The sequence below is a fragment of the Gossypium arboreum genome, chromosome 1 (genome assembly GCF_025698485.1).
Source record: "Gossypium arboreum isolate Shixiya-1 chromosome 1, ASM2569848v2, whole genome shotgun sequence".
NCBI lineage: Eukaryota > Viridiplantae > Streptophyta > Magnoliopsida > Malvales > Malvaceae > Gossypium > Gossypium arboreum.
In genome coordinates, this window is record NC_069070.1 from 19865627 (window position 1) to 19879938 (window position 14312).

A 14312-nucleotide genomic window follows, 5' to 3' on the forward strand; every position below is an offset into this window, starting at 1 on the left:
GACAGGATTCCGAGTGTTGTTCAAGCTCTTCGCCACCATCTCAATTCATTATTCACCATCCATCATCAATGAATCCTTTTTCTTTTTGCATCAAACCATAAACAACAACATATTTCAATGAGACTACAAAACATGAAATTTCTTTCCCTAAATAGGTCCTGGACATGAGCACACTCAATCTCTCATAAAGCAAGACAGCTGATTTATAATTCGAATTTACGGTCAACATGTGTATTTGAGGATCAAATTAATAAAATCTGTAAATATGGAGAGTAAATTTTTTGAATTATTTAGAATTAATATCAAATTTATAGATTGTATAAATATTGATGACTAAATGTGTTATTATACCAAATTTTTAAAAAATTAACTCATAATTTCCATTAACAATTTAACAAAGAGTAATCAAAATAGAACTGATCGAAAACATTAATGACGAAATTAAAAATTTTTATAGTTTGATGACAAAAAAAAATACTAATAGTGAAATGACTAATGATATAATTTATCCTAATTTCAATATAGAGGTTTTGAAAAGATTTAAATCACTTTTTGGGTATGAATTTAGCAACTCTTTCCATATCAGCATTTGAATTTTTTTTTTTGTTTAAGTTGATCCTTGAGCTTAGTAATTATTCTCATATTGGGCTTAAACTTTTTTTTGTCCAAATTAATCTTTGAACTTAGCAATTATTCTTATATTGAAGCCTTAATTTTTTTTTCAAGTTAATCTATAATATTTTTTTGAAAACCCTAATGTAAAAATAATTATCAAGTTCAGGGCCCAATATGAGAACAATAGGCAATTTCAAAGATTAACTTGGACAAAAAAAGGTACAAGATCTAAAACAAGAACAATTGCCTAGTTTAGGCCGTAATATGAGAATAATTACCAAGTACAGGCTAAATTGAAAAAAAAAACAAGTTCAGGCCCCAAATAATAATATAACCATTTTAAAAATGTCAATTGGGCGGGCCGCGTGGTAATTATCTACTTAACCTAGGGGTAAAACAGTAATTGAAGCCTAATAATACGTTTGGCGCCACCCCCAGAGTTTCGAAAAAAAAGGGGCCCGAAACGATAAATATTAACTCCCGCTAAAACGGTGAAAATATTTATTTAAAAGCCAAATATAAACCAAAAGGAATTGTGAGCGGGAAACTCACTCAAAACACCAAATCTCCCTCCCAATTTCTTCCTTCTTAAATCACTTCATATTCGACCTTCAGCCCTCGCATTTTCTCAGATACCAAAAAGAAAAGCAGAAATGGCGAAATCTGTGAGCCAAGATGCGATTTCAACGATTTTGGCTAACCCATCTCCCGATTCTTCTTCAGATATCCCTGAAATCATCGTTCAGGTCTTGGATCTTAAGCTCACTGGCAACCGTTACACGTATGTTTCTTCCTATTCTTCAATCAATCTATTCTGTGTATATGCATTCCTTTTACTTGATTAATACCCAAACAAGTCCTGGGATTTATTTACTTCATAAGTTTATTGGATCTATGCTATTTATTTTCAATGGAAATATTGTGTAGTGATCTGAACCTCACAGGCAACATCGTTTTACTGATTATATTGTGTTGGGTCTTTGGTTTTGAAGGTTTAATGCAAGTGATGGGAAGATGAAACTGAGAGCGATTTTTCCATCAAACATGTCATCTGAAATCATTACAGGCAGTGTCCAGAACAAGGGTCTTGTCAGGATTCTTGATTATACCCTCAATGATATCCCCAACAAATCTGAAAAGTAACTATTGGTTGCCCTTCACTTCTCGTTCCCTTGATTTTTTAAGGTTTCTTAAGGTTGATGTTCAAAATGGGTTTCAGGTATTTGATTGTAACAAAATGCGAGGTAGTATCTCCTGCACTTGAGACAGAAATTAAAGCTGAAGTCGAAACTGAGGAACATGACACTGTTTTAAAGAAGCCGAAGCTTGAAAATGAAGCTAGGTATGAGGCTAAAGCTGACGTGTCTAGTATTATTTTGAAGCCAAAGCAGGAAATTGTTTCAAAGTCTGCGGCTCAAATAGTACATGAGCAACGAACAAAGTAAATTTCTTTCCTGTTTTTTTTTTTTTTTTAAATGTTTGAAGGTCAATATTCTATTGTCTTTTAGAGTTGTTTCTTTATTAATTTTAACTTTGTTCTTATACTTCCAGCATGGCTCCATCATCACGGATGGCAATGACAAGAAGAGTGCATCCTCTTGTTTCATTGAATCCTTACCAGGGCAATTGGATGATTAAAGTTCGTCTCACAAGCAAGGGAAACATGCGTACTTATAAGAATGCTAGAGGAGAAGGTTGTGTTTTCAATGTGGAGTTAACAGATGAAGATGTAAGCAGCTATATAGCCTGTGCTTTTCTTCTCCTTTTTTTTTTTTGCCTTTATACTTGTGGCATGATGCATGATTGTATATTTGCATTTTGTAGGGTACACAAATACAAGCCACAATGTTTAATGAAGCTGCTAGGAAGTTCTATGAGAAGTTTCAACTGGGGAAGGTCTATTACATATCAAGAGGAACACTAAAAGTTGCAAACAAACAGTTTAAGACTGTTCAAAATGATTATGAAATGACTTTGAATGAGAATTCCGTGGTGGAAGAGGCTTCTAATGAAGAAACGTTTATTCCTGAAACTAAATTCAACTTTGTCCCTATTGATCAATTAGGCCCTTATGTTAATGGACGGGAGCTTGTTGGTAAGAGCTCATTCCTAGCAATTTAGAGACTTTGTTTGACGTTTTGGATTCTTACTCATTGCTGTTTTTAATGCTTTGAATCTCAGATATTATTGGAGTTGTTCAAAGTGTCAACCCTGTATCAAACATTAAAAGGAAGATTGACAATGAGAATATTCCAAAGAGGGATCTGATTGTTGCAGATGAAACGTGAATATTCACTCATTGACTGCTATATGTTTTACCTTTTCCCTTCTTTTTTTTTTTTAAATTATGATTTGCTGATGCTGTTCATTTCCGGATGCCAGGAAGAAGACAGTAGTCGTTTCTTTGTGGAATGAGCTTGCAAATAATATTGGCCAGGAATTGTTTGACAATGCTGATAAATCTCCTATAGTAGCAATTAAATCACTCAAAGTTAGTGATTTTCAAGGTACAATGAAGTTGGAGCCTTTTCTGTCAAAATAAACTAGAATTCTTGCATTGAAATAGTTATCCTGAAATCTTGGTGTTGATATCTTAGGTGTATCTTTGTCAACATTGGGCAAAAGTAGTGTGATGATTAATCCAGATATACCTGAAGCAAAGAAGTTGAGATCTTGGTAAGCTACTGTTGCTAAGAAACTAATGGTTTATTACTTTTCAAGTAGCATTTTCTGATTTAAGTTTATTTCTGTGAAGGTATGATTCGGAAGGGAAAGGGAGTTCCATGGCCTCCATCGGCTTAGGTTTGAGTCCTTCATCCAAGACTGGGGCAAGATCTATGTATACTGATAGGGTTTCCCTTACTCATATCACTAGTAACCCATCTTTGGGTGATGAAAAGGTATTGCTTTGTAGATTAAAGTATGCTATGATTGTTGTTTTAATCTGTTACGATACAAGACAATTTAACATATAGTAGCGTCATTTATGTTGCAGCATTTGACTTCATAGATGACTACAAAATATGGTTTTGATGGTATAATGTCTTGTGCAGCCTGCATTTTTCAGTATTAAAGCATTTGTCAGCTTGATCAGGCCTGAGCAAGCAATGTGGTACCGTGCTTGCAAAACATGCAACAAGAAAGTTACTGAAGCTGTTGGATCTGGCTATTGGTGTGAGGGATGCCAGAAAAATGATGAAGAGTGTAATTTAAGGTGAGATATTGAATCTTATATTAAGCTATTATGCAATTGACAAGTAGTGTACATGGCGTTTCTAATGTTCTTTTTGGCATTAATTAGATACATAATGGTCTCAAAGATCTCTGATACAAGAGGTGAAGCCTGGGTTTCAGCCTTTAATGAACAAGCAGAGAAAATTGTTGGATGCTCAGCTGATGAACTTGATAAACTCAAGTCGGAGGTAAAAAAACATAGCAATGTTCACGTACACATACACATGCACGCATATGCATATACGATATAGAATATTGACTCATTCCCTAATGAAATTTCCATTTTTCAGCAAGGGGATATTGATGGATACCAACAAAAGTTGAAGGAAGCAACTTGGGTTCCTCATCTTTTCAAAGTCAGTGTTACACAAAATGAGTATAACAATGAGAAGCGGCAAAGGATAACAGTAAGGGCTGTTGCTCCAATCAACTTTGCTGAAGAATCCAGGTTTCTGCTTGAAGAGATCAAGAAGATGAGAAATCCTCAGTAGATTGTTTTAGTTTTGGGTTGTAAATGATGGGATTCAGTAGATTTTATAATTGAACTTACTATGTAGTTTAGATCTATGTTTATGGCTTTATGATTCAGGAAAACCAGTTATAAGTTTTCCTTTTTGTACTATTGTGTTCCTGAGTCTAAAATCTTTAATTATTTGTTTTGGTATTTTATTGATTCTTCAGAAAGTTATGTTACAAGCAAAATCCATTTTATTTTGGTTTTTTAGCATGATGAGACTTGGGAGTAGAAGTTTACTACAATTTGATCCTGCAAGTAATGAAGCCATTGATATTTGTTGGTTTTGGTCCAAAAAATATGATACAAAATCGATTTTGATTACACTGATAAAAATTGAATTGTTGAAATTAGATTCCACATAATTTTTTGATATTTTAAATATAAATGTATTATTTGATAATATAAAATATTAACAATTATATATTTTTATTTTTATATTATTCTAAATAAAATCAATTTTTTCATGTTACCAATAACTCAAATATAAGCCAACAATGGCAAAATATGAAATAGGAAAAGTTTAATCTGACTTTTGTCAAGTTTTGTTTTGTTTTTTCTTTTTTATATTTAGTTTGGGATAAAATTATGAAGCTAATTAATTTTTTCAATTACAAATTAGTTTTTCCAAATTTAAAAACAAAATTTTAAGAAATATATATTGAATTTTTTTACCTTATGTGTCATTATTTACTTTTTATTCCCAAATAAATTGACTTTAAAATATATTTGAAAAAGAAAATAAAGCATTAAAAACTTTTATTTTCGATACATTGAAAAAATTTTAACAAGGCCTTAACTAGGAGATATTTAAAGTCATTTTAGGGCTCCCCAATAATAGACCACTTCAGTGTTATGAATAATTTAATATAGAATTAATGGCACTGGAAAGAAAACTATTCTTTAAACTAGTAATGTTATTAAATGTAAATGAAAATAAAAACAATACATAAAGTTATACGTGGAGGGTATGAGAATAGAAAGTTATATATGAAGTGGATATGTATTTTATTTGGATTCCATAAAGATAAATTATAAAAATAGTTATTTTGTGTACTTTAAATTATATTTTAGTTATTTATGTTATTATTTTGTTGTGAAATTATTAAGCTCCGTTACCTTCCTAACAAGGTCTTACGTGGTAGTCTAAATTAAAATTTTTAATTAAATTTTTTTTTTTATTTTAACGACTGAAAATTCAAATTGACATTTAAAACCCATTTGAACTGCTCTTAACGAGGTAACAAAGTTTAACGGTAGAGTGACCACTGCGTAACAAAACAATAACGTAAGTGACTAAAACGTAACGTTTCAAATATAAGTGACTATTTTTTATAATTTACCCTATTTTAAAAAGTTATTTATTAAAATGTGTTATTTTTTAGGACTTTCGATATCCTTGGATATCAAGTTTGATTATAAGTGTTGAATAGTAGGTATATAATATATTGCTCAATCATTTGGTGATGATAAAAATTCATTATGAACTAGACACTAATAGATATCAAGGTTTTAACAATCATTTTCAAGATTTCCCTCTCAATAATCTTGTACTTTATTGATATAGATAGAGATTTAACGTAATAAAATAAGAATTCGATGACTCAAAACATTAAGATTGAGAATTTTAAAATGGTTTTGTAATATAATTAGTTTTTATTTGTAGTTTCTAGGAAGTTGAATGTTTTAATTTGTCTAATACATTTTATTTTCACTGTTTTTAGGAAACTAAATTTTTAACAGTTTCTTAATTTTGCCATTAAATTTTAAATAAATTTAATAGTTTTTACCAAGTATCTAACTTTGCTCACAATTTATCTATAATTTTATGTGCAATGGAAATTATAATTTCATTTTAATATAATATAGTAATTAATTTTTAAAATACCCAAAATTTTATCATATAAATTTTATATATTTTTAAAAGACTTGTTATTAAATATTAAAAGTTAAATAGATAAAATTATTCATATATTTTCAAAATTTTTCCTTTATTCATTAGTTATTTATTTGATTCTAATTTCTTAATAGATGATTTCCTACTTTCGACAAAAAGCTTTATTTATATATTTTAATAATGATAAAAATGAAGCATTTTATTTATATATTCATGTGGTATAAAATTTACCATTTTAAAATAATATTTAAACTTATATTTCAATACTCATTAAAAATAATAAAAAGCCATCAACATTAAAACTGAATTACTTGACATTGGTTCGTTCCGTACGTTAGGAAAGCCATCCATTTCATTCAAAATAAATCCAGAAGCGGGTTCATTTCATTCAAATTCCAAAACATTTAGAAGCATATATGAGCATCATACTTCAAAAAGTTACTAACGTTGTTTCAATATCATCATTAACCATGTATATAGTTCCTAAAGTAACGGATGCATCCATTTCCTAACTGATCTTACTCCGACCCTCTTAATCAATCCTCAATTCCTTATATAGCCATGAGATCCCCATAATTGCGCATTAGAAGAATCGATCCAGCAAATAACCCGACGGCTCGCAGCAGTTTCTGCAAAAAGGGTAAAATCATACATCGCTTTTCAGTATGCGAATGCATAAAAGAAAAGTAAATAACATAAGAGAAACATGATTGTACTCTGAAGAGAATTTCCATTTCAAGTATTTAAGTTATAACTAATATGATGAGTTCGTAAAACTTTTTAAACCATGTTCAAATTCTATGAAAACTGCGAGTATATAGACTAAAATGCACATTTCATAACTACAGGGATCTATTCTCATTGACGTTGCTCATAAATCTGTAAACAAAAAATCCTTGTCTTGAAAACCTAGGAATGAATAACCAAGCTTACAGAAAAGTCTAAACATTTCCAGGCATTTTATGCAAGATTTCCCTTCTGCAGATGAAGTATACCACAACAGTAAGTGACATGTGTTCATGGTGGTTTTAGTGCGATATGAGCTTATAACACTTGCCCATCCACAGATATTTGGACACCCCCAGTACAAGCCAATATAACTCAATTCTGGAACATGGATGCACCACGAAAGGCTGGTTCAGGAAAACCTTTGGATAGGGAAAAGGAAAATATTTAAATGCTACAGCCAGTAACCCGCTCGTTACCACTACAAGCCAATATAGCTGAAAATTCTGGAGGGCGGATGCCATGACAATGAAAATCAGAAGGGACTAGAAAGGCTGATACTAAAAACCTTCACATAGGAAAATAGTACATTTAAATGCTAAACCAATAAGCTGCTCGTTCCCAAAAGAGCATATAAATTGACCTTCCATTCTGCACCACACATTATTTCAATGTCTGACACAGAAACCCTCAGCCTTACATAGCACTCTTCTCCAATTTAATATTCTTTAAACCTTGTAAGCATATTTCAGAGGAGATGGACAAAGGAAGAAAAGATAAAAAGAAATTCAATTTTTCTTGGGTGAATGAAATCAGTGTTTCAAACCAGTTTGGGAAAAAATGACATTTTTAAAGCTTTTAGCCATCTTCCAAAAGCTTTCCAACTCCTAATGCTTATAGAAATGTTTACTCAAACTGAAGTATGAGCGTAGAGTAGGCATGTGGACAACACAGATATGTAAAAAATTTTCTTTTCGTGTACTTTAACGGAATTTGAATAATTTCCACGAAAATGTCCACCAAAACTAATGGAGCCTGAGATCATAATCAACCAATATATAAATCGGCCTGGCCTGGCCACGAAAACCAATACTTGGATTACATACGGAAAACAGAGTACATAGGTAATAAAAACATATCCAGCTAATGAAGGAATTTCTTATCCTCCACAAAATTTCTAAGGTTATTTTAGCTTCTCCAGTTGTGTCTTATATATTCTCCCCACAATTTCGTCCTTTAGGGAATGCTTTTCACTAAATCGATGATTTCAGTTAAGAACTAAACTAAGTTAAGACAGTGACAGTTATGTTCATATAATCAACTAAACGCAAATAGATAAAGTGAGAACAAATCATTCAGACCGACATCATGCCATTGCCATGTATTTTCAAAGCCCCCAAACAATGAGAACTTCCAGACTAAGAAACGACTTCTGGTTTTGAGATACCATTATGGCTGCAAATAAGTTCATATCTTCAAAACCAAAATATTCATATCCTGCTTCTTTTTTCCCTTTTTTTTTTTGCCTTTTCTAGATCAGTTGAGGTAAAATCTGAATTTCTAAACAAATTCCCACAAATCCATTATCACAGAAACAAGATTACGATAAAGAATCAGATTGAAACGCAACTAAATCAAGCGAAAAACCCAAAAATAAAAGAAAAACTGTGAAGGGAAAAGAATAATAAAAGGAATAAAGAAAAATGAAATACCATAAACGAAGCGGAAGACCCAGAACAAAAAAGAAGACTATGAGAGTAAAAGAAGAATAAAAGGAATAAAGAAAAAAGAAATACCATATTGTGAGCCCAGTTTTCTTCATCGTGGACTTGAGAGTTCCAGAAGGCTTTGAGCTTATCGAGAGAGATCACAGTGTCCGCCATTGCTGCTCTGAATAAGGATTCCTTTTTGCTTTTGAAATCAGAGGTTTGTCTTTGAAGGGAGGGTTTGGATTTAGGGTTTTATTGTTGAGAAAAGGCGGACCCTTTCTTTAGCTCTAGCTAACACGTGCGAAAGAATTTTTAAGAGAAAAAAAAATTTTTTTAGGTAAACTGTACTATTAGTCAGTAAACTATAAATAAGTTTTTATTTTGATCACTTAATTAAAAAATTATAATTTTGTTATAAAATTATTTAAAAATTCTCATTTAAGTCACTAAACTATTCAAAAAATTTTTTAGTCAATGGACTCCTTAAGTTTTTTTTTTTTAAAGTTCGACTAACGAGCTTCAAGTTTGATGATCGATACAAGGGATTAGTACCAATCAACCGATAAAAGAACATACCTTAGATCCAAGTCGTTTCGGTAGTCAATGTCAAAGATCAGAGAAAAAAGTTATTTGAATTTTGGTTCACAAATTCGTGACGTCTAAAGTTGTTTCATGAAAAAAAAAACCTAAATTATAAAAGAGAAATAGAAAGAGATCTTTCGATTGATGCAGAGAATACAAATAGAGAAAATTGTATAACATCAATTTTAACAACACAATGATTTAAATCAAAACTTTTGAATAGTTTAATGACTAAATTGTAACTTTTTTAGTTAAGTGACCAAAACGAAAACTTACACATAGTTTAAGTGACTAATTTTTTTACATGCGCATGTGATTTTTTGTGTTTAATTTTTAATTAGTTTTTTTAAAGGTAAAATTAATTCATTCAATAAATGGAACCATATAATTTAGAGAAAAAAATAGCAAATACTCGTCGTAGATGGTGAAAAACAAGCTCCATCAACATAACAAAGGCTTTAGCCTCAGCATCAATAGGACATTATGACATGTTGACAATTGGCTTTGTCACAACTCAAACACGACATATTTGGAGTGATTGTAAGTACTTAATACAATAAGGAAATCAGCCCCGGATGGTCCAAAGCGACAAGCAAAAATCGACAAAAGAATCAAGGATTTACCAAACTAGAGAGGTCGACAATAAAATCATCCTTAAAATCACTTGTAAAACTACTATTACATGCATAAGTAAGACTAAAAGATGTGCTACAAGAGCATACAAAAACTTCTAAAACTAAAAACTTATTAAACAATGGAAAAATAAACAAAAAAATATAAAATTTAAGACAATATGAGTTTAAATCGACACGTGAAATCATTTATTATTTTAAAATACTCTCAAAACAAAAACAGATTAAGAAGTTGACGAAAGGTCATCAATTTTCAAGAAAAACTACTGATGGCTAGTGGAGTTTTAGCGAACGACAAGCACCGTCATCTATCTATCACAACTTGTGAAGACAACAAAGATACCCACAAAATAAATCTGCAAATTGAAAAGTGAGAAGACACGTGTAGTAAATGAGAAGAATAAAGAAAAAAAGAGTTGATGAGAGGGGAAAAAGGTGGGCGGTAACCAGCTCGAAGGCTGGCATTGCTGCTGAACAAAATAAAAAATAAGAAGCAAACGACTTGGAGAAAAAAATGAAAATTTTAAGGGTTTTTCTTAACTAATTTTTAATTATTTTTTAAATAATGTATTTTTAATTAATTTTCAGCTATTATTGATAACGACGTTTTCTCTTAATTTTAAAATAATACTAGAAATCTCACATACATATGCATGTTGAAACTATGTGTTTAGAACTCAGAAAATAACTTTATAAATAGTATAGATATACAATTGACGGAGGTAATAAAGCGTGTATAATAAAATTAAAATATATAAATATATTAAAATAAAACTTTGATTTTGTGGTAAAATTAAGGTTTTGATAACTCAATTAACTTGGACTCAAATTCCATCATAAATATTTTTAATGATTTTTCAAAATAAAAGGACTAAAATCTCCTCAAATAATATAATTTATTTTAAATGCGAATGAATACTAAAGTAATTTCCCTAACTAAGTTGGGTTCAGGTTGATGAGTAACACTAACTCAAGAAAAGATTTTACAAATTGTATAAGTACTAATTTAAAACTATATAAAAATAAATTATAACATTTATTTAAAAATAAAAAATAATTATCCATAATTAATATACTACCATATTAATTAATATTATTTTTATTATTATAACATAATAATACTAATAAATTATTGTTCTAGTACCAATTTAATAATATATTTAAAAATAAATGATATTCTCGTTGGTTCAAAAAATTTTCAAACTCTTTCTTTTATAAATTTTATTATTTTACATAGAATTTCAATTTCATAATATTTTTATAATAATCTTAAATTCTTAAAACACATTTATTTATTTTTCTTTCTAAATTAGTCATAAATATTGTTATAGAGAAACCATAAAATGATTAGTTTTTATGTACCGTAAAAAAAGATATTCACAATATTTTTTGGTAGAAAAGACAGCATTAAACAATTACATTAAATAAAATCAAAATCAAGAGGAAATAAACATGTTGCGATCTCTTCTCAATAAGATATTCATAATTTTTAAACTTTAAAATGTTTATAATATCTATATTTAATTAGTATCTATATTATTATAATAGTTATGATAGTTTCACAAATTAATCCAACATTAATTTTGTTGGAAAAATATTTAAAATTATTTTTAAAAATAAAATTTTTTGATATATTAACATTGAAGTTTTGCAACTCCAACTGAGATTAAAAATGTCAAGTATATTTTAAAAATTAAAACTAAATAAATGAGGCACATTGTAATATGTTAACTCTACTTATCAAATTAAAAACTCCATTATCACTATATCAAATAATAATATTATTATAATATTTTTTCTTATATAAAATCTTTAAATAAAAACTACTTAAATTAAGAAAAATTGAGTTGAGTTTAATGAAAATTTATATACAAAAATCTTTACCACCTTTGGTCCCTCTAACATCTATATAATTATGTATAACACATGGCTCTCTCACCATGCTCCCTTTCACTTTTTCTTGTTTTACAAAATGGTAAAGTTTCACCTTTGATCTTTTAATATGCTTAAATTTGAGATTTAATCTATATATTTTAATTTTAACATAATTTAGTCATTATCATAATTTGGTCATTATATTTTTATAATATTATTAATTAGTCTAAATAGTTAATATTATTAATTTTTCAGTTAAAACATTATGTGGTTATATATAATTACATACACTAAGAGTCTCTGGGAGACTGACAGACTTCCTATTTCATTTAGGTTTACGTTAATGCTTATCCTATTATTTTTGCAATTTTGAAAAAAAAATGGTTAAATTTTAGTTCCGATCCCTTTATTTTGCCTAAATTTGAGATTTAACTGCCACACTTTAATTTGTAATGTAATTATGTCTATATAGTTTTCTAATGTTATTAATTAGTCCGGATAGTTAATATCATTAAATTTTTAACTAAAACATTACGTGATTATATATAATTTGATGCCCTAAATATCTTAAAGATGGATACATAGCATTTTTGTAACACCTTATACTCGGTCCGATCGCTCGACCCGAGTTATAAGGCGTTATGACGATAAACTTTGAACATCTTTCATAATTTCTATTAATAACAAATAAATAATTTATTACAATCATTTCCATACTAATCAATCAATTTGAAACCTAATTCGAGCTTATGGAACATTTAAAACAAACCGATCAATTTTGGGTAAAATTGAAACATTTACACAAATTTGAGTAAAATGTGTAAATAGGGGTCACACGGCCGTGTGGCCAGGCTGTGTGATAGAGCATAGCCCGTGTGACGCCTAAACATGCCTGTGTGGCCAAACCATGTAATAATTTTTACCCGTGTAACTCAGGATCACATGGTCGTGTCGCCAGGCCATGTAACTCTCTAAGACTGTGTGGACAATCCTACACCAAAAATTAAAAAGGCCACATGGCTGTGTCATGCGATTGTGTGGGACACACGACCACGTGGTAGACCGTGTCGCAGTTTGTGTGTCCCCAAAAAGACCTTCAAACACAAGCCATTTCACATACCAAAACTTAGATTTCAAGCTATGCATTAACCAACATTCAAACCTATTCAAATTGTGCCAAACCATGCCAAAATACATCAATTCACAATCAACCTATGTGCCTAACCAATATGCCCTAATTGGCACCACAACTCAAACCTATACAACATCCATTCAACCGAAGCATATAACTCAAGTTAAACTCAATCAATCATCACCCAAATTCTAGATACCAAGTGCAAAAGTTCAACCATATAAACCAAATCATCAAATGCCCATATATCTCATCCTAAGTTCATACCTTACCATAACCAAATTGACCATTTCATCAAAGCACAAAACATCTAAAGATGCCCATTAACATAATCATACTTAAACAACCATTTAAATAGCATTAGGTACAAAATCATCCATTCATCATCACATACCTCAATCAAACATAATACCAATTGAGAATTTCATCAATACATTCACTATATTATTCAATAGACACAATATATAACCATAGTACTTATAACATACATAACCAAAACCCTATTTACATATAACTTATAATGGGTCAAAATAAACATATAGCTACTGAATGAGTTGTCGGATAGTGTGATATCCAACGATGCTCCAATAAAAAATGAAGGTCCGACGATCTACAAAGAAGAAAACCAACTAAAGTTAGCTTACATAAAGCTTAGTGAGTTCGTAAAGCAAAACATCACATACCAGTTAATTTAATTACAAATCATACATATCTTGAAACTAACAATCCTTTTTAGTATTTCATCATTTCAACTATCTACAATAATTAAACCTAGATGATTCTTATCATGAAACCACAACATGTTAAATAATCATGTACTTAAAATACAAATCATCATATCATTCTATTCCATTTTTATAATGACCCGATAGTCATGGGTATTAGAAAGTGTACTTTTGGGTCTCCGTTTTCATAAAACGGATCGTAAATATGTGGTTGATTAGGTTTTGGTTAAGTGAATTAGTTTGAATTAAGAGTAATTAGGTATAAGGATTAAATTGAATAAACGGTAAAAGTTTAATTATAGATTAAAGAAAAAGTAAAGGGACTTAATAAGTAATTAAACCATATCTAACAAGTGTATGACAATAAATGAATACATATGTATAAATAATATACACATGAATAAAATAATAAACAAGTATTACTTAAAATTTAAGTAATCTATATTAGATATTATATATTTTAATAATAATAAAGTACATAAAAGAATAAACAAAATAAATAAATAAAAGAAAAGAATAGAAAATAGAAAGAAGGTTGAAAAGAAACAGAGAAGAATAGGGAGGAAAAGAAGGGAGAAAAGAAAGAAGGGAAATTAGGGTTTTTAAGGTTTGAAGTTTAATCGGTAAGTCAATTTAGTCCTTTTTCTTGTAATTTTGATATTTTTAGAATC

General features: G+C 29.7%; 2 protein-coding genes across 2 annotated transcripts; one reads left to right on the forward strand and one right to left on the reverse strand.

Annotated features, from left to right (window-relative positions):
• The first annotated feature begins 1143 nt into the window (after window positions 1–1143).
• On the forward strand, window positions 1144–4551 carry LOC108470731 (replication protein A 70 kDa DNA-binding subunit B-like). Its single transcript, XM_017772173.2, has 12 exons — window positions 1144–1396; window positions 1608–1754; window positions 1835–2056; window positions 2167–2344; window positions 2440–2710; window positions 2797–2899; window positions 2998–3122; window positions 3213–3291; window positions 3371–3515; window positions 3669–3829; window positions 3917–4037; window positions 4140–4551. The coding sequence occupies exons 1-12, from the start codon at window positions 1269–1271 to the stop codon at window positions 4338–4340; spliced, it is 1881 nt and encodes a 626-aa protein (XP_017627662.1). The 5' UTR covers window positions 1144–1268; the 3' UTR covers window positions 4341–4551.
• Window positions 4552–6610: 2059 nt separating this feature from the next.
• LOC108471194 (mitochondrial import receptor subunit TOM5 homolog) lies at window positions 6611–8967 on the reverse strand. Its single transcript, XM_017772802.2, has 2 exons — window positions 8783–8967; window positions 6611–6889 (listed from the first exon to the last, which is right to left on the reverse strand). The coding sequence occupies exons 1-2, from the start codon at window positions 8867–8869 to the stop codon at window positions 6812–6814; spliced, it is 165 nt and encodes a 54-aa protein (XP_017628291.1). The 5' UTR covers window positions 8870–8967; the 3' UTR covers window positions 6611–6811.
• Window positions 8968–14312: the final 5345 nt, after the last annotated feature.